Genomic DNA, 21,332 nt, shown 5'->3' on the forward strand with positions numbered 1-21,332 from the left:
ATGTGCTCTCTAGCCGCGACAGTGAGGTATGCTGCTGGACATACTGCCTGAGTGTGATCAAATTCACCAACCATTGGTGGGGGATAGTGATATAGAGCTTCAAACGGAGTCATCTTGAGCGAGGAATGGTATGAAGTATTATACCACCACTCCGCTGTCGCCAACCACTTGGTCCACTGCTTTGGTTCCTGGAATACCATACTGCGTAAATAGGCCTCCAAACATTGATTAACACGCTCGGTTTGTCGAAAACTGCAAGACCAAATGTATAGGAAATTCTACAACAAAATATGTATACAAGCACAGATCATACATCATAATCTATGCATCACTGAAACCGGAAATAACAACATATTAACCATAGACCAGCAACAACAGTGCAACAACAGAATAGTCCAGCAACAGGTTTAATAGTTTAAATAGGAGTACAAATAGGAGTCCAAAAGATAGCTGTTCAGAATCACGTTACAACCAGGCCATTCAAAGTTCAAGCATTCGGCCCCAAAATACGGTCATGAATTCAGTTCATGACTTAGCAGTCCAGCAACAGGTAGGCTGGTTAACAGTTTAGAACAGAAGTCCAAAAGACACAGGTCAGAATCACATTACAACCAGGCAATTCAAGCATTCAGTCCCAAAAATCAAACATGAATTCGGTTCAGACTTCATGGTCTCCCATCCTTCAGCCCCAAAACGCGAACATGAATTAAGTTCCGACTTCACGTTCTTCCACCTTGCAACTAGAAAACACCAAATATCATGAAGGTGTTCCAGAGTGTATCATAAATTTTATGTAGTTGATTAACAAGGATAGCTTATTCAATTTCAAGGAAATTGGTTAACATTTTTTATGCACAGTTTATGTATTATGCAACACAAACAGATAGTCTAAATCGTAAACAAATTACATCAGCAACCCTAATCAGAAATGGCAACTTAAAGACAAAAATCAAAACAAGGAATTTACCTATCTTAATTGTAGAGGCTGTTGACGTTCTTGACCTTCCTGGCTTTCTTAAGCCGTGCAGATCTCCGGTTCGCCGAATTGCCATCACTTGTGCCCTCAATCTCATTTTCAACTTGGTCAGGTCCATCTTCTTCAACTTGACTTGGCACTCCTCCATCAGCTTCACTTTCACTATCATCTGGGTCGTCATCTTCATCATCAATGTCAATGTGCTCATTCTGTTCATCTTCATCATCATCGCAATCGATGTAGTCATCCTCATCTTCTTCCTCCACTATCCTCTTTCTTTTCCTGCCATTGTCCTTAGTTCCAAGACGAGACTCTTTCCTTCTTGAGTTGAGGGAACGTAATTCCTCAAACACAGCACTAGCAGCATCCGTACCATCTAGGATTGCATGTTCTTCATCCTCCATCAACCACTCCATCATTGGATTTGATGCATCATACATGGCTGTATCCATCATCAGTGCACAAGGATCAACTTCCTTCTCTCTATAACTCTGTTTCGCATCATCTTGGTCTTCTTCAGCACGTATCTTCAATGTAATGAAAACAAATCCAACATTACTATAAAAACTATAGGCATAGGTAACTAGAGATTTTATGCATGGACAAGTGCAAAGCTAGGACAATAGATACCTTCAAGTTGTGGTGTACAGAAACACATTTGTGGAGCTTGCCATATAGAAGACGGTTTCTTTGCTTTGTGTGGACCATGGCAAAAGCACTCCAATTCCTCTCACAGCCACTTGAGGACACACATTGTGAAACAATTCTCAATGCACACTTCTGCAGATTAGGAACTTCCCCTCCAAATTGGAACCACCACTCAGCTATATGAGTAAAACAAAGTTTAAATAATGAGAAGTTACAGAATTGATGGAATAGAGCTAACAAAGAGATAGATATAGGTACAATTACTTACTTGGTGCCATGGTTTCTGCAGAAGAGCGTGCCAGCCTTTGGCCAAACCTCCCACGGCATTCCCTATAAGTGATGATTTCATTAATAGCCAAAACAGCACTATCTGGGTCTGCTATCTTCTCGATGGCATTAGTTAGTGCAGAAGCATAATCTATAATCTTGCTCAAGTTGATCTGATAATGTGTGTAAGGATCAAGGACAACAGCTGCATAAGGAAAGAAGACAGAGAGAAGTTAATAGCCATAAGAAAAGACAAACAATATGAATTATATTAGTTTTATAACTACTTGCAACCATTAATGTGTCTTTTTGCATCGCCACCATCCTCGTGGACACCTTGCTCATGACTCTCTGGAACATCCGTGACCCACCACCAAGATGAGCATCCATCTTCTGTATGGTTGTCATCATACTCTTCTTAAATCCAGATAGAGTGCATCTCTTTTGCGTATCAGCATACCGGAGGGATTTATAGAGTGGCTCCAACAGAGCAAGAACCCACTCTAAGGCTGCCCACCACATATTACTAGATAGTAACTCTTCAGAAAACACATAATCAGCATCATTCTTCCAAATACTTCCCTTCCAATCGTCAGACACCATCCATTTCCTAAATTGATCCTTCTTTTGATGATAGCTCTCAAGGAACATGAAAACAGTTCCAAACCGGGTGGCATTAGGTTTTATCAGTTCACCACCAACATTCTTTTTCATGCTATCATGTAGGCTGTTATGATTATGGAAAAACCTACAGATTTGCTTTGCACTTTTAACTATCACATCAACTTCACGAAATTTGGCTATGTCCTTCAGCATAAGATTAACTGTATGGGCGGCACATGGCTGCCATACAATATGACTGTACTCTGGTTCTTCTACAAGAGTTCTACAAGCTTTCTTGTAATTTGACCCATTGTCAGTTACAATTTCGCTGGGTTGATTGACGGGATAATAGGGATGGGATGGCAGTGGGACGCGGGATTAATGGAGAATCCCATCTCACTTAAATTTTAGGTCCTGGGGATGCTGGTGGGGTCGATGAGCGCCCATGCACGCTCCGCGTATTGCCCCGCGGTTCGGCGGTTGTCGGCCATCGTGGATCGGCTGCGTGGCTGCGTGAACAGAAGCGCCGCCGCTGAAGCATTGCTGGCGCCCAAGCCGAAGTACTCTTCGTCCATGGATTGCTCTCGAGCGAGCTTTGGCCTGTCCGGCTCGCCCACGGATGCAAGATGAAGCTCGCCGGGACGGTCGGCCAAGTTTGATTTGATTAGGAGACGAACTGGAGAGGAGTCCGATCGTTTCTCGTTCGCACGCGGTTTGGTTTGTGAAGAGAGCAGTCCGAAACTCCGAACTCCGAAACAGAGCGTGATTTAGTTTGCTTGGAAATCGGTAAACCTCAGTCTATTTAAGCAAGACACCAACTTCCAACTCCAAACTCGATCGACAACCCCGACTCACCGCGACACGCGATTCCCTCGGGGACTAGTAGAAGTCGAAGCAGTCCGCACGTCCGCAGCCAGCACCGCCGCATCCGATGGCATCCACGCCGGCGCCGGCGCGGCAGCAGCGCTCCCCCGACGAGGTCGAGGACATCATCCTCCGCAAGATCCTCCTCATCACCTTCACGCCACCATCCTCGCCCAACCCCGCCGTCGCCTACCTCGAGCTCACAGCCGCCGAGCTCCTGTCCGAGTCGCGCCCCCTCCTCGCGCTGCGCGACAACGCCGAGCGCATCCTCATCGGCCGGCTCTCCCTCGCGGACCCGCCCGCAAACTCGCCGCCCCCCTTCGCCTTCCTCGCCGCCGCCTTCCGCCGCGCTGCCGACGAGGCACGCAAGATCACCACAATCCGCGACGCCGGCCTCCAGGCGCGCCTCAGGACATCCATCGCCCACACCCACGGACTCATCCTCTACTACGCGCGCATCGTCGCCAGTAACCCAACCATCTTCCCGTCGCCACCCAATGCGCCCCACCCGGCCGCGGAGCTGCTCATCTTTCTACTCGCCGAGGCCACCGACTCGCTAGACCCTACCCCGGCTCCCGGCGCCCTGCCGCCGCCGGGCTTTCTGGACGAGCTCCTCGGGAACGTGGACTACGAGGCTGTCAAGCCGGTGATGGGCGAGTTGTACGAGCGTCTCAGGCAGAGAGTTGACAAGGTGTCAGCGCTCGGCGACTTCCAGCGGCCACTCCGTGTGCTCAGGCGGCTGGTCGGAATCCCTACCTGCGCCAAGGCTCTAGTGCAACACCCCAAGTGGATTCCAAAGAATCAAACTATGCTCATTGGGGAAGGAAGAGCCATGGAGCTCTCCAGCTTGCTCGGAGCCTTCTTCCACGTGAGCGCGATCCCCGACCATGAGTTCGCAAGCAAGCCCGATGTCGGCCAACAGTGCTTCTCCTCACTCCGGCCAGCTGACTTAATGTCATCTTTCTCTACTATCAAGAGTGTTATGAATTGCTTGCAGGACGGACTAACGGATGTTCTTTTGGTGCTGCTTAAAAATCTGGAGACTCGAGACAAGGTCCTTGAGTACCTAGCAGAGGTGATCAACAAAAATGTGGGAAGATCCGGCATGCAGGTGGACCCTTTGAAATGCGCTAGCTCGGGTATGTTTGTCAATCTTAGCGCTGTGATGCTCCGTCTATGCGAGCCTTTCTTGGATCAAATGGAGTCTAAGAAGGACAAGATCGATGTCAAGTATCTGTTCTGCAACGACAGAATCAATTTCAAAGATTTGACCGCGATCAGTGCCTCTTCAGAACAAGTGTCTTCATGGACAGAGAGCTGGAGCCATGCACATGCTCAAGATGATCCCTGTGATGGAGTGGCTTGCTCAGGCAAAATTAGTAGTTCAGAGAGAGGCTCGAAAAAACAGAATTTCTCGTTTATTTGTGAATGTTTCTTCATGACAGCAAGGGTGCTCAATATGGGGTTGATGAAAGCTCTAGCAGACTTCAAACACCTCTCTCAGGATCTCGCAACATATGAAGATGATTTGGAATCAAACAAAACATTGAGAGAACAATCCGTAAGTTCACCACAACTTGAGCAAGATATAGAACGCTTGGAGAAGATGGTCGCGGCTTTATCACAAGAGAATTACTGCTATGAAGCTCAGATACTAACAGACGGTGATTTTCTTCAGCGTGCACTATCTTTCCACAGATTAATGATATTGTGGTCAGCAGATCTTGTTGGCGGATTTAAGATGCCTTTGCCATCACAATGCCCCAAGGAGTTTTCTTGCATTCCGGAGCATTTTCTTGATGATGCCATGGATTTACTTGCCCTAACCTCTGGAGTTGATAAAGCTTTGGAAGGCTTCCCATTGGATGACTTCCTCAATTTCAACATCATGTTCATGGCCAGTTCTTCTTACATTAAAAATCCTTATCTGAAAGCAAAGATGGTTGAAGTTTTGAATTGCTGGATGCCACAAAGAAGCGGGTTGACATCCACAGCCTCGTTATTTGAGGGGCACCAACTATGCCTTGATTATCTAGTAATAAACCTTCTAAAGCTTTATGTGGACATTGAGTTTACTGGCTCTCATACACAGTTCTTTGACAAATTTAATATTCGACACAATATTGCTGAGCTTCTGGAATATTTATGGGATGTTCCTAGTCATCGACATGCTTGGAGACAAATAGCTAAACAAGAGGAGAAGGGCGTGTACTTGAATTTTCTGAACTTCCTTATCAACGATAGCATCTATCTTCTCGATGAGAGCTTGAACAGAATTCTTGAACTCAAGGACATAGAGACTGAAATGGCTAACATTGTTGCGTGGAATAGCAGACCCGCTAAAGAAAGGGAGGAGCGTTTGCGTGTATTTCATCAGTCAGAGAATGTTGTTCGTTTTGATATGAAGCTGGCAAATGAGGGTGTTGGGATGCTTGCCTTCACGTCAGAACAAATTCCAGCGCCGTTGCTTCTTCCTGAAATGGTGGAAAGGGTGGCAAGCATGTTAAATTACTTCCTCTTGCAACTTGCTGGTCCACAAAGGAAATCGTTGACCGTAAAAGATCCCAAGAAGTATGAGTTCAAGCCGAAGCAGTTGTTGACAAAGATTGCTACCATCTATGTTCACATCGCAAGGGGTGATAAGGAAGATATCTTTCCTGCTGCAATCTCGAAAGATGGACGATCATACAATGAGGAGCTGTTTGCTAGTGCAGGTAATATTTTGTGGAAGATCGGGGTAGATCCACAGATCATACAGGAGTTTACGCAACTCGCCGGTAAGGCAAAAACTGCTGCCTCTGAGGCCATGGATGCTGAAGCAATCCTTGGGGACATACCAGATGAATTTCTGGATCCAATTCAGTATACTCTCATGGAAGATCCTGTGATATTACCATCGTCGAGGGTCACAATCGATCGTCCAGTTATTGTCCGGCATTTGCTAAGTGATAGTACCGATCCGTTCAACCGTTCCCATCTCACACAAGACATGCTTTTACCAGACACAGATCTCAAGTTACGCATCCAAGAGTTTGTCAGGTGTCAGCAGTTCAGGGCACGATCGGCTGCCGACTCCGAGATGGGGGAACCTGATGGTGCTGCTGATATGGTCGAATGAACTGCGAGGAGCTAGGATAGACAATTTTTGTCGAAACATACATTATACTATTCATGAGGCATCAAGTCGATTATATTGGTTCTCCCCTACTTTTGCCCCTGCCTTAGTTCTTTGTAAATGTTGTAAACTGATCTCCGCAAATCTAAGTTTAGCATACAGATCTAATGACTCGGCAAGAAAAAGAACATGTATTGTCACTATGTACATTGGTCATTCGGGTTATGGGAAGTCCATTTGTATTTTTTTTGTTGGTTTTACCCGTTTTTTCTTTATTTGTGCAACCTTGCAAACCATCTGGTGATGTGGAGGTACGACGTCCTGACTGGGTTACTGAATCCAACTTTTAGTCGTGAAAAATATCTCATTTGTACAATTTTATTGTTGTGCGCACATAAGGTACGCTGTCATGTGTTGAGAAACACAAATAATTTGATATGTCAACAAGGACAAAGGTACAGGCCCAAGAGTAGACCATTGCAACAGAGCTTAGTTACTCTGTCAGACCTGGGCATTACAGGTCCGAAACAGTGACAAGTGCGTCGAGACTAAGATTTATATGGTGAAGCGTGCAACTGTCGATACTTCACAACTGAGCAGAAATAAGAATATATAATTTGTTGTTTAGCAACTCTTAGCTTCAGGACATGGCATGTGTGTTTGGTAGACCGAGTTTCACAGCAATATGTACATCCTTATTTTGGGATTTTTGTAAACCATGTAGGTCAAGTGGAAATTGTTAGATCTTCTGCGGTGGCCATGCCGACGGCAGCGGCATTTAGAGCATCTCGAGTCGCGTTCTCTAAACCATCCCCAAACCGCGCCGGATCGAGCGTTTGGGGGACGTGTTTTGTTCGTGCTGCGTTTGGAGGACGTCGCTTCCCAGTCGCGTCCCCCAAACAAAATTTCAGAAATTTTAAACTTGTGCGAGATTCGATTAAATTCATCCAAACTAGGCATATATTACATAGATTCGAACGAGATTCGACTAAATTTAAACTAAACCTAATCTAGAAGTACTTGCGGCGGCCGGAGGCGTCGTAGTACTGGTGGAAGCTATACATGTCGTCGGTGATGACCTCCTGCTTGATACGCTCATCGGGCTCGTCGACGGGCTCGTCCTTCACCAGGCCGCTCGGTCTTGCCTCGCCGTCGTCGGTGAGGTCCACGAGCGGCTTGCCGGAGTCGTGGATGGACATGGCGATCGCCATCTCGACGTCGCCCCTCCAGGCATCTTTGTCGTTGAGCGACACCAAGAACGCCGCTCGCAGCCCTGGGCAGTCCACGGGGTCGTCGCTGCTGGCGATGAGGCGCTGTTGCCGCTCGTACTCCGCTAGCAGCGCCTCCTGCGACGCTTCCTCCGGCTCCTCCTTCACCTCCGGCTTCGAGATGAGGAGGGCGCCGCCACGCCTCTCTTGCTGCCGCCGGCTGCCGCTGCGCCTCGGATTGACGGGCGTCGCCAGCTCCTCCTTCACGCGATTGGGGACAGTATAGGGCGCCGAGCGGTACGACGAGGACGGCGTCGATCGGGCCGGTCCTGAGGAAGAAGAGTTCGAGGAGGTCGAGTACGTGGTCCTCCTCGGCTGCCATTGCGCTGCGGCAGACGGTGGCGGTGAGGACGTCGCCTCCAACCTTGCAGCGCCGTTGCGGATGCCGCGGATGACGCTCTCGAGGGTGCGCCCCGGAACGCCCCAGAACAGGGGCGTCCGTCCCTGTTCCAGCTGTTCGGCCCGCCGATGAGGCCGCTGGTGCTGCGCATCTCCATGTCGTACTTGGCTTTGAAGTAGGTGGCCCACCAGGCGTCGTTGTCCTTGGCCGCCCAGGTCGGATCCGCCCGCTCGTCGGCGTCGAGTTGATCCCGCCGGGCCCTGATGGCGTTCTTCCAGCGCTCCGTGCCCGACATCGGTGGCGGCGGGATGCCAATGCCGTTCACGGCCATCTTCCAGCTGCCGCTGCTCGGCAGGCGCATGCCCGGCGGGACAGGATATCCAGCGTGGTACAACGCCCACGCCTCCTTCATGGTGAGGCTGCCGCGGCCGAAGCCGTTCGCCGCGACGATCTTGCGGGAGGACAAGGACGACATTGCTTGGAATGGCGAGGAGAAGATCTGGGGGCGGCGAGGAGAAGGTTTGGGAGCAGTGAGAGATTGGGACGAACCGCAGGGCCTCTTAATGTACAGCGGCGGCAACGGGTGGTTGCACGCAATAACGCCGGCGCAGACGGCCACGCGGCCATGCACGACGAGATGCGTCCCTGCGTCGTCTGGGAAAACTGGGACGCCATTAACGTCGCTTGACCAAAGGTAGGCGACGGGGTTTTAGGCTTCCGAGCCGCCGACGGGTCAGCCCCGCGTCGCTTCGCCTCGCTTTTCGTTGTGTCCGGCGTGCCCGGAGCGTCCCCTGTGGGGCGGGAACGGGCTCGGGGCGCCGGACACCGTATCGAGCCACACCGGACAAAAATAGGCTTTGGAGGACGTGGCTGGGAACGTTTATTTGTCCGACGCGCCCCAAATCGCTTTGGGGGACGCGACTGGAGATGCTCTTAGAGCATCATCCACTCGCCCCCTCCCCATATAGGCTCCGGTGCAGCTGTTTTTTGGCCCATATGGGGGGCTCCAGCGCTAAACAAAAAATGGGGGTCGACCGGCTCCCAGCCGTGACCCCCATACAAAGTATACACATTTTTAATGAAATAATTTTTATTGCATTAAATAAAAGACTAGTCATAATTATATCTAGGCCTATGGTACATGTACTCGTAGTTGCCGTCATCGGAGGAGCCATCGTCGTCGCTCACCGGGCGCGGCTCGAACCTACGAGGCGACAGTGGTGGTGGTGGTCGCTGCGGGGACAAATGGCCACAACGACTATAGCGTAGAACGTCGCTGCCATGGCGGGCACGGTGGGCCTGCTCCTCCTTCACCCACCAGGACCGGCCAGCCTCCACCGGCGATGGTAGTGGCGGTTTCAGAGAGGCGCGGATGGCCACGCGTTGGCGACCATGGCATACTCCGTCGTCGCCTTCCACTCCGATCCCTCCTCCTGCTCCCCCAGCTGCGGGGAGGATATGGCGTCTGCGTAACGAAGCCGCCGTCGTTGCTGCCACCCTTCTTCGGAGGATGGAAATGAGGGTATCGCAGACGGGGGTAGTCGCCCGCCAAAATGTGGTTCATCACTCCCTCAAGAGTCCTACTGCCCCACCATAGCCGACGTCTGGCCTCGTTGTTGTCCACGGGAGGCGGCCCGTCCCCCTCATACCCGGCGAGCTCCATATCCCAGCGATTGGCGAAGAAGGCGTCCCAAGTTGTGGCGTTGTCGGGATCCCAGCGGGGATCCATGCACTTCTCGGGGGTGAGCTCGACGTAGTAGTGATGCGTGATGGCCGCACGCCGAGCTGCACCTTGTGGCCGAGGGAGACCGGCAAGCCACCGTTGCTCAGACGCCAGCCCGGGGGGCATATGAACCCCGACGGGCAGGGGTAGTTTGAGGCGCTGAGCGCCTCCACCTCCGCGTGCGTGAGAGCAAGACCACCAGGCGCCATGGGTGAGATGTGTGGGAGAAATCTGTAAAACTAGCTAGGATGAGATGTGGACCTTTCAACGCTTCCCGGCTTTATATAGCGACGACAATGGCGGGAAGCAGCGGAACTGGTGAGAAGATGTAGGTGGGAAGCGGCGAAACTAGCGGGAAGATATAGGCAGTAACCAGCAGAACGGGCGGGAAGATGCTCATCTCGCTGCCAAGGCTGGCCCGCGGCGATTTTCCAGCCGTCCGGCGCCCCCGCTAGGCTCCTTTTCTATTGGGTTCGGCCTGGGGGGCGCTGGATGGAAAGTCGGGCCGCGCCGGACGAAAATCTATTTTGGGGGCCGCGGTTGGGCGCGTTTTCTGGTGCCGGCGTCCCCCAAAAACGTATAGGGAGTCTTTGGGGAGGGTGAGTGGAGATGCTCTTAGAGCATCTCCACCGGCGCCCCCCATAGCGGCCCGATAATGTTTTGGGGGCCGACAACGAAAATGGGCTCACACTGGTGCGCCCCAAATAGCGCCAGAGCTTTTTCGAGCCCAATAGAAGCGCCGGCAACCCCGTACCGGCCCCTTGGCGAAGGGCGCAAATCGGGCGTGCCGGTGCCTCGCGAGGCGGAAAATTTTGGGCGTGGGAGCCGCCCGTCAGTGATGCCAGGGCGTCGCGCTTGAGATTTTACCGCCACGACGCCGGGCTGGAAACTCTCCCGCCATGATGCCGCGCGGGAGGTTTCCCACCTCGCCGCCGGTCTATATTATCCCTCCACCCCCGCCTCATTGGTGCAAAAATCTAAACCCTAAATACCACAATGCTCGATTCGTGGGAGGAGGTGGCGCTAGAGGAGGCCATAGAAGTCGTGGAGGTGGACCCGCAGCTCGTAGAGTATGAGGCGTGGGAGGAGGCGGCGCTAGCGGCGATCGTATATGCCTTTGTCGCGGATGAGCGGCAGGACCAGGAGGCGGAGCGGCGGCAACGGGAGGAGGTGCGGCGGCAGCGGGAGGCGGAGCAGCAACGCCGGTGGGAGGTGCGCCAGCATCAGGGGTGGGAGCAGCTTGCGCTGCGGAGGTTGATGCGGGAGGAGCAGCAGCGTCAAGATGAATTCTACGAGCGGCTGCGTTTGGCGGAGATGCAGCTCCGGCTACACAGAGGCAGGAGTTGGATCACCGTCGGCAGCGGGAGGAGCTGGAGCAGCAGCTGCGTCAGGAGGTAGTGGCCGCGGATAGATCCGATTATTTGACGTTCGTGGCGGAGAGAGCAGTGGGGGATCGACGGCGGAGGAGCAGCGGAGAGAGCAAATGAGAGAGCATCAGAGAGAGCAGCGAGCGACTGTCCACCTCAACAGAGCCGGGTGGCCAGTGGGTAGTAGGCTAGAGATGAAGCAGGTTTCACATATCATCTGGGGTCGAGGAGTGAATAATGTTTTACTCGGATTTGCCATAAAATATTATTCATTCCTCGATACTAATAACATTAAAATAAAACTACAAGTATAAATGTTTAGTTTATCTAAAAAAGCTCCTATCGGGGCCACCGGTTTGGGGGTGCCGGTGTGGAAACAGCACCCCAAATAGAGGATGCAGTGCCGGCGCCCCCCATGCGGCAGTGTCGGCGTCCGTGCTGGCGACTTTTTGGGGCGCGCCGGTGGAGATGCTCTTACATCGTCGAATATTGGAGTGCATATGTATTCCGTGTGCTCTCTTCTACTCCAGGTGGTAAGGAGATGTGAGGGTAGAAGATAATTTCAATCTGTGATATTTCTTGAGTTTAGTCTTGTTCTAGTGTGCTAAAAGATAACATATTTTATTTGTGATATAAGTCTTGTTCAAACTATCAAAAAAGATTGTGTTTTTAACCATCTATGCATAACCTGTGTTGGATACGCTTGTGCGCAAAACCTGTCATCCAAACGAGCTGTTTTGGGTGGAAGGAAATTTATTACAAGGGGATTAGATGAGACTAGAGTGTTTTTGGTGAATAGATGTTTTCACCAAAAAAACCTTGGAAAAACACCCAGCAAAACACTATAGAAAACTTGCACCGAACAAGGCCTCAGGAGAGAAGACATGTAACGTTAGCGCCTGAGCTGCTCTACGCCAGCATCTTTGGCTGTAGCCACGCTGGATTCTACATGACCAACAATTTCTGTCCTGTATCAGTATTTGTGTACTTTATTTAGTCTACATTTGTCGTTATGTCCTTTGGTCGATTTTGGATATGCTAAATGGTCTGCAGGTCTGTTGTTGATTGACTGCATACAATGTTTTGCTTAGGCGTGGCTCCAAATAATCTAGAAACAAATGTCTGCATTCTTTAGGTGTGCTGGTTGTGAAACTGAAATCCAGTCAAACAAGTATGAACAGCTTGAAGACATATGTAAACATTTTATGTGGCTTATCCTTAATACTCCCATGAAGGTTATCTGAGATTTATCAAAATTTAAATGTATCGGACAACCTTCATGGGCCGGAGGGAGTAGTAGCATTTAGCTAGCTGTAGCCCTGTGCCCTGTGTATTCCAGTGAAGGGTACCCAGGTTCAGCGAGACATTCTCCCTGCAGCTGCTACCAACGTGGTACATTGTCATCCTCATGCGGTGCAAGTCGTCAATCGTCATTGTCTAGCATGTCCCCTGTTCTCTTGCCTGAAGTGGTGTAGTGTCATGTCGCATTGACCTCGCCAAGCCGGCATTGCCATCCTATAAGTTGGCACAAGCCACAGTGGTATTTGTTTTACTTATATCACACGACATTTTTTTAAAGGTGTTTAATGTTGTATTTGTGCAACAGGAGACTCCAACAACGATGTCATTATATACAGAGGTGGCCAGTGAGAGATATTTCTTGAGGGAATTTGGATATGTGCTTAGTGCTTTGTGTTTCAAAGCTTTGGTAGATTTGTTTGGGCTCTTTTTGTGCTGCCAAGAACTGGCACAAGAGAGCAGTACGTAGTTTTGATAGATCAAAGCACTAGGAGGGCAATCCTTCTGATATATGAACACTCAGTTGTAAAATAAATATCAATCACTCACCGTATTTCTTTTTATTGTTTCATGGCAACATGCGGATATTCTAAATGACTTTTTGATAAGCATATTTAAACTTTTTTCCGGATATTGTAGCAATGCATGGTGTGGGAAGCGCTCAGGTGTCGAGACTAACAAATGGATCCAACTCTGGTTAAGTTCGCTAATATGAACACGAGCGAGCAATATTCTTAGGACTTACAGTGTCACACGGTATTATACATCCCAAGAATGATGCGTATGTAGTTTATTACTTAAAATTGACTCCAAGACGCAAGCTAAGTAGAATCGTAGTCAATTAGAGACAATTGTTTGTTGTTGCTGTCTACACATATTAAGTCAAATTATAGATTTTAATTTAATTGTTATTTAAACAAAGAAGAATATAATTGTCTTAATTTTGAAATATTATGCGGCAATCCCTTTCTGTACATGTCAACTTTTTTGTGTATCATGTTGCATATGCATCGAAAAGTACATCTGAAATATCTCGTAGCAACACACGGGCATTCAACTAGTTCTTGTAGTTAAACTCGAGCGAGCTCTTTTATGGTACCCGGCGATGAATATGGGCCATCCAATCGATAGATTGAACCGTGAAGATGAAACCATAGTGCCTGATTTCGACAGCCAAACTCACGAGCAGTATAGAGTGTCCTGCGCCTCTGGAGCCAGCAGTATACGTTGAAGAGGACATTTTAGGAAGATCATATTTTGTAGCAAGCCAGACTCCATCTCCTACCCGTCCGTTCGTCCCCTAACTAAAAAAAAGAGCAGATCCCCTCGCTCTGTTTCCGGCCGCCATGGACCTGCACCCCCGTAGTCCCTCCTCTCTCTCCGGCTTGAGCAGCGGTGGAGACGGGAACCACCCTTCTGAGCCAGGGTCTGGCCGCCGCCAACGCGCACCCCCTATCCCCTCCTCCTTGGTCGATTTGAATGGCCCCTACGAACTAGGGTTCCGGCCGTCGCCGATGCGGACCACCGTGGCGCAGCTGGTCGATCTTTGGCCAGGATGATCCGCAGCCATGAATGTTTAGGAGGGCCGCGCGGCCCAGCCGGTCAAGCATTGGGCCGAGGCAGAGGCGGTGTCGCCGGGAATAAGCTGCAGGTGGCCGAGGCAGAGGCGATGTCTCCGACGGTTGCCGCCGAGCACGTGGACGAAGCTGCAGGTGGCCGAGGCAGAGGCGGTGTCGCCGGTGGTTGACGCCGAGCGCGGCAACGAAGCTGCAGGTGGCCGAGCCCACTGGCACAGCTCTTCTCAGACGGCGTCCCGGCCTCCCGGGCCAACAGGGCTGACCATGGTTGGCGGCGGAGTTAGAGCGGCGGCAGGTGCAGAATGCGCCGTCTCCCAGCTGCAGCGCCGCCTCCTTCTGCCGCAAATTGGGTTCTGCCGCAAATTGGGTTGAGTGGCCTTACGCATCAAACCTCCATGATCATCACTCTTGTCGCGGCGTCGAGGTCTGGTGGATGACGGCTGTTGCCCTGCAGAGTTTCCAACGACGACGGCAGTGATGAAGCGTGCAGCATGCAGCATACAGCGATGAGGCTGTGCCGCTATAATCCGAGCATGTTACTTAGGTAAAATGATACCATAGCTCTGTGCAAATGAATTGATACCATCATGAACTGTACTTCAGTTTGTGGATTGAAAGTTTCAGTCAATTGCGAGTGCTACATAGCCTAGTATGTTAGTTGGTTGATTTGGTTCATGTTATGTGTGCTTAGAAAGAACTAGCAATTACCCATTTAGCTGAAAAGATATAGCCCATTCTTTATGCTAGCCTTGGAAAACTAGTCGGCTCTGTATATGTATGAAGCAAGAACCTTCAGCATTATGCAAATCCGTAAAAAGAACATGCAAATTACCCAATCATCAACAAGCTCTTCCGCTAATTTTCTGGTACATATTGTTAATGTTATGGTGTAGATCATCTATTATCTATTATATATGTAAAAGACATAGGAGGGAGTGGTGTTTTGGAACATGGTAGAGGGAGCATACGCACCCGGGAGCCGAATTGAATTTCCGCATAGATAGTGGTTTTTATGCATAGTCAGTACAAGTATGTGTAAAAGACAGGAACATCTGTGCCAGCTCACTGCTCGAACTTTGGAACAAAATTACTTAAAAATTTGGTAGATCTGGAGAACTACTTGCTAAAACTTCCACAATTCAGAGGTTTTAGGATGCTACTAGGATGGGCCCATAACTTGCTAGGTTGTAAAGCTAGAACAGGTCAGTCGGACTTGAACTTTATTTCACCGTTTTTGTAATTGTGAGATTACATCCTTTTGTTCACGATGATTTGTCTGTAAGTTAATATCCTTCCAACTCACTTCATATTTTGTTTCCATCTGTAAGGCAAAACCCTCCTATTACCTCCAAATTGGTCGCGGTCTCTGAAATTGACACTCAGAGTGTTTTGACTATTGGTCGTTGTTGGGTGCACATACCATTTCAGGCTTGACTACAAACATCATTTCTGGAATGGATGCAACGATGTATATCGCATGTGTCTACTTCGCCATCATGACACAATAAGAATTTCCGTAGTAACAAGGTTTGTTCCATTTTTGTACACATATATAGTTACCTAGAGGACATATATGCTAAAATGCAAGAAAGTTCTAAAGCTCTTATAGCAAAGACAGATTTAGTACATTATTGATGCACAAGCAGACAGTTAGCTGTTCTATGCATCTTTATCCTAGATTCTCTCTCACTGTCTCTAAATATATTGCACTATTATTGTGTAAACACAAGATTTGTCCAAATTAATGCAGGACTTGACTCTTTCTCACCTTTATGTTTGCCAAATTACAATCCTATGACTTCCCTATATACTCAAGTTCGCTATACAATTCTATGTGAGTGAGATATTTTGCCTTCAGATATATAGGAGCCTCGTGGTGCATGTTTCGAACTACAGGTTCCATGCCAATCCCTCTGCTATAAACAAACTTCAGTTGAAGGTTCACTTGCAATTAAACAAACTTCAGTTTTCTACTCAGTGGCGGAGCTTGAACAAAATCGCAGAGGGGGAGAAATAGTAATGACTAGAATTTGTTTGAAATAGATATTCGTTTTGGTGAGAAAAATCGTCCATATAAAATGTATCGAAACTTTCCTACGAAAAATCAGGGTTTAGATTCGCAAAATTGTATCCATACATTATTCATGGGAACTAAAAATATCTCAATTAGTTTGAAAAATAAACTGAAAATTTCTAGTGTCTAGAGTCCCAATCGCAGCAACATCCCATCGTGCCTACAGTGCTGATTATTTATAGGGAAGCCAACTTTGTAAGATGGATTATTCATCTACTCAATGGATGGGCTAGAACTAATTTTCAATGGGCCGGTGTGGTAAATGAGAGATAGCAGAGGCGGGTTGGACAGGTAACAAGAGATGGTTTCATGGGCCAATGGTGCAGCATTCGTACGCATCAAAGGTCCAATACTACTAGATCGTTCTAGCAGAAGCCAGTGACTGGTTTGGGCTAAAATTAGTACTAGGTAATGACGAAAGTTCACTTTTGGGGGCGATCGCCCAGGTTCGCCCTGCTGATGCTCCGCCAGTGTTTCTACTTGTGTTATGTGGTCTGTATGAGTTGTTGGTTTGATTTGATACGTTCTAACAATAACCTGGTGCTATGGCGTTTAAACTTTTTAGAGTAAATTCCAATTTTTACCCCGAAGTTTAATATTTTTGACACTAATTACCCGATTTAATAATGTTTCATCTGTATTACCCCATTTAACGAAAATTTTGCCAGATTTTACCCTCCCTAAGATTTTGCAAATGTTCATCCCAATTGGCACCTCTCCTAAAGTTTGTTGTTGCACCTTAACAAAAAGTTGAATCCAACAATATGTCCATAAACTCCATATTGTGGCAAATGATCATGACATCAATTATGTGTGTGTGTGTGTGTGGGTGCGTGTGTGTGTGTGTGTGGTCACGTCATATTTTTATTCATAGCAAGAAACACAACACAAGAAGCAATCATGTTACATGTATGTGGCCAATCAGTTCTGGTCGTCTCTAGTGCGTTGCATGCTATCTACCAGATTTCAATTGAGCCATCAGCTTTGTACATTTGGTTTCCATTGGCCAAACACACCGCTCAACTTAGTATGGGATCGCTGCCTCCTACTCTGAAATAGCCAGCGATCACCTCGACGAGTCACTGTCATCGATTGTTGCGTTGAAGCAATACATATGTGCATCTGATGGCCGTGAGTAGAAAAACGGGACAGACCAGCTATCTGATCAATTCCGGCATGGTGAAAACAGACAATTGTACGCCACTTGGCATTACCACCGATTTATAGAAGAGCAACGTAGCACACCACTTGTACGCTGGACCTGCCTAGCAGATTGCGCTCCAATTTTTAGAAGGGGTAAAAACTAGCAACAAATTCACTAAATGAGGTAATACAGATGAAATAATTTTAAATGGGGTAATACGTGTCACAAAAATCAAACAAGAGGGTAAAAACTGGAATTTACTCAACTTTTTAAATTTCTTTGATGTAATGCCTTTTACTTGGCACATACAGAAGGTCTTGTTTTTATAGTTTGTTCCTCAGTTTATCAAGGACTTATGTTTTTTATGTTCATTATAACTTAAACTGTATGAATATAAACTCATGCAGAAAGAAGGAGAGTCTCCTCAACTGGATATATGTCGGCTGCCCAAATGATGGCAAAGCTAATCCTTTCACAGGAAGATCACCAATGGCACTGTTCCTCAACACAATAGGCGAAGGCAACGAAATCGAACCAAGTATAAAGAATCAAGATGATAGTCCTGTTCTACTGTGTTTTAGGCTATGGTTATTACCTAGTGTGGGTCCTATTTTAAATTGAATTGTATTGTTTTATTTATGTTTGATGGTATTCGATCGTTTAATGAAATTTGTGACAAGATACAAACTTACCTGCTAATCTGCACGTTGATCCTCCAGGAGTAAGAGAGCCCATAGTTGAATCCAGTGCGCAGCTCGACGAATAACCTGCAAAAAATTGGTAGACTTCTGCTTGTTAAAGACCATATCATTTCGACATGTCCAAATGGACCAGCACAAAGCTGAGATACCAATTCTTATCCTAGCCTTATCATGCTTGCTCACACCATTTAACCATTTGCCAAACATGTTAATCCAAGTATTTATATAGCAAACTGAGCAGTCAAAAAATGTAGTTATGTACTTAAAAGTAATATTGGATCTACTTATATTCACAGTGGCCATTGGCCCGTACCACACGCATGTGCAGAGTGTGCGACTACACAGGGCCTATAAATCTAGAGGGCCCCCAAAATTTTCTTGCTAGGCTATTATTTTGTACTCTACTAACCCATGCATTGATCAGTAGCTTAGACTAGTCACAATAAAAATTATCATACACTAGTATCGTGCACATGATACTTCCTCCATAATGTATAATATCATAAGATAGTATCATAGTATTATTATATTTAATATTTTGAAGAATATCAATGCAAATTTCTGTATATGATGTGGTTGCCATTAAATTTTCTAGTTTTACGTGTTATGATACCGTATCATATTATGATACCACTCTTATCTCTCACCCAGGGGCGAAGCCAGCAGAAAATCCATTGGGGTCAGCCAGTGCATTGCTTGTGTTAATTAGGCTCTAGAACAATGTTTTAACACTGATTTTGTAGCAATCCATCGGGGTCAGCTGACCCCAAAAAAGGGCCTGGCTTCGCCCCTGCTCTCACCTCATTAATTGGTACGTCACATTATTAACATAATATGCATAATACTACTTATGATACTCTCATTGTGACTAGTCTTAGAAATCTGCTATCGAGTTAATGGAAGGGCACCATGTCACGCACGCATTCTCTCTCTCTCATTATGTTCTCTTTTTCTAGCACGAGGGCGGCCTGTTGTTGTACTTATGTAGCTGCTAGGTAGCTAGTACAGTACTCCCTCCGTTCTGATTTACACTACATTCGAGGAAAAACGTGATAAATTAGTGTTGCATTTATTAGTACTACTTAGATATACGAACAACCAATCCAAGCTATATTGAAAATAACAACGTCCAATAAAGAGAGCAAGACCATTTCGTTTTCAGTGTTGTTGTTGACTAAAAGCTAGAATGTAAATTATTTTAAAATAAATTTTGGGACTAGAATGTAGACTATTTCAGAACGGAGGGAGTAGGCTGCACCTCAACTATCATCTAATTACTCTTAATAATATTAATGAGTAGGTGTATTTTCTTCTTGAGACTGCACTTAAAGTGGGGGGAAATCCAAAATTGATGGTAATGACCTAGTCCATGATTTTAATCCAAAATCCAAAGAAAAATACCAGACATGTTAAAATTTATATCTTTTGAATACAAATGGATTACTTTCCTAATGCAATCATTGCACATGTAAATTTTAAATTCTAAGAATTGCATTCTCATAAGATGTAATTTTATTCCGCAAATTAGACCACCGACATGATATTATAACATTAAAAGGTGGTTTTGTAATTCCAATGTTTACATCGAGGCCCTATTTTTTGGTTTTGCACCGGACCTTCATTTTCTCAGGTACGGCGCTGGTGGCCAATAACATAGCTCTGTTCTAGTTTCCCAACCCAAAGAAAAGGATAAAGATGATACTAATAAATAATGGTAGCTAAAGACTTAAACTTTTCAGCTTGGTGTGGTAGGGTGACATCATAGCTATACAGGAAAAAAATGCAAAGCTTCGGAACATGTCTATCAGATATACCATGATACCCACTAAAAGCCAAGAAATTCACCTTCAGATGGTAAGGAATTCATAATCATGTACCACCTTTTCACATGTTGTTTTGAATAAAAAGAGGGGAAGCTTTTGCTGAATGGGCATATCCAACAGATTAGGTTCCAGGAGGATTTTTGAGGACATAATAAACCACATGAGTATGCATCATGAGTGTGTAACCCGCGAATAGAGTATCGTTGGCATATTTCACATATATTTTGTTTATTAAATCTTCTTGTTGTGCATTTGCAAATGCCAACATCACACCTACATCGAACCGTAGGCACGCGATGACATGCCAATTAGAAAGGAAAATAGGATTACAAAGCAAACATAAATATTCAAGTAAAAACAAAATCTAACCTCTTTTGGACCACTGACCCTATTTTAGGTGTGAAAACATGGAACCTTCCTATGAGCAGCGATATCCACAAACGAAATTTGAGAGTTTCATATCCAACTTCCAATAAACAAAACGAATCATATGCTACTTGCTGCAGTCACATGGATGCAGCAGAAGTGTTCGAAAATGGCACTTATTACAGATCTTGTATTTTAACAGGGACTCATATATGATTATAAATGGTAGAAGAAGAAGAAAACACAAATTACCTGCACACTTGAAATACATAAATGCACAGAAATTGTTACGCGGAGAAAGAAAGTAGAGAACAACTTAGAAGGGGATTGATTCACCTCGGTTTATAAAGATAATCAGCATCCATAATCCTTTGTGGAAACATTATAGAGAAAATTTTAGAGGCCACGCAATCCAGTAACAACATCAGGCTCGTATATTACTGCCAGAGATGTCATGGTAACCAGCGGCTGTGTAGACTGTCGGGCAACAATATGCGAACACCACAAGCTCATGTGCTGGAAGCACAGGGCCAGATCATGGATGTTGCCGCTTTGCTTAGGAGGGAAGCTGAGAGAGGCCACACAGAGGCATACCTAATCGAAGCACTAGGCGCCGACATCGTCGACATGCAGAGGGACGAACAAATCAGAAACACCGTTGTGAAGAATGAAAATCAAACCCTCCGCCCCTGAGAGTGTCATTCCCCACATATCCGATTATCCTCCTCGCCATCCTCTAGCGATGGTAGTGCACGGGCGACAGAGGAAACATACCCGGCGGACGTGGGTGACGGCAGAGTCGTGCTGCCTCGACTTGTGGGTGTTCCCCGCCCCGATGCGCCAACATACATAGGTCCGAGTTGAGCCACTTGACCCGGTCCTCGCCGCGCCGCCTCCCCTCTAACTCAGCCTTTGCAACTGCTCCTACAGCGCACGGGGCATCGGCAGAAGCGGAGCGCAGGAACGGCGGCCGAGCACCCGGAGACCAACCACAGTCTCGGTAGCCACACCGGACGTATGAACGGGCGAGAACCTGTCGACCAAGGGGGGCTCAAACGGGGAGAAGCTCAAACGGGTCTAAGGGAGTCCAGTGGAGGTAGAGATGGTGAGAGGCGGAGCTCAGACGGGAACGAAGATAGAGGGAGAAATCGAAGATAGAGGAAGAAATCGGGGAAAC

At 47.2% G+C, this 21,332-nt stretch overlaps 2 protein-coding genes across 2 annotated transcripts; one reads left to right on the top strand and one right to left on the bottom strand.

The window, feature by feature from the left end:
* Positions 1–332: 332 nt before the first annotated feature.
* On the bottom strand, positions 333–21,178 carry LOC124693233. The gene is made up of 6 exons (XM_047226702.1): positions 20,930–21,178; positions 17,958–18,032; positions 1,893–2,096; positions 1,607–1,800; positions 968–1,503; positions 333–740 (listed from the first exon to the last, which is right to left on the bottom strand). The coding sequence occupies exons 1-5, from the start codon at positions 21,000–21,002 to the stop codon at positions 973–975; spliced, it is 1,077 nt and encodes a 358-aa protein (XP_047082658.1). The 5' UTR covers positions 21,003–21,178; the 3' UTR covers positions 333–740; positions 968–972.
* On the top strand, positions 3,993–6,482 carry LOC124693231 (probable ubiquitin conjugation factor E4). Its single transcript, XM_047226701.1, has one exon. The coding sequence runs from the start codon at positions 4,008–4,010 to the stop codon at positions 6,474–6,476; it is 2,469 nt and encodes an 822-aa protein (XP_047082657.1). The 5' UTR covers positions 3,993–4,007; the 3' UTR covers positions 6,477–6,482.
* Positions 21,179–21,332: the final 154 nt, after the last annotated feature.

This window comes from Lolium rigidum, chromosome 2 (genome assembly GCF_022539505.1).
Source record: "Lolium rigidum isolate FL_2022 chromosome 2, APGP_CSIRO_Lrig_0.1, whole genome shotgun sequence".
NCBI lineage: Eukaryota > Viridiplantae > Streptophyta > Magnoliopsida > Poales > Poaceae > Lolium > Lolium rigidum.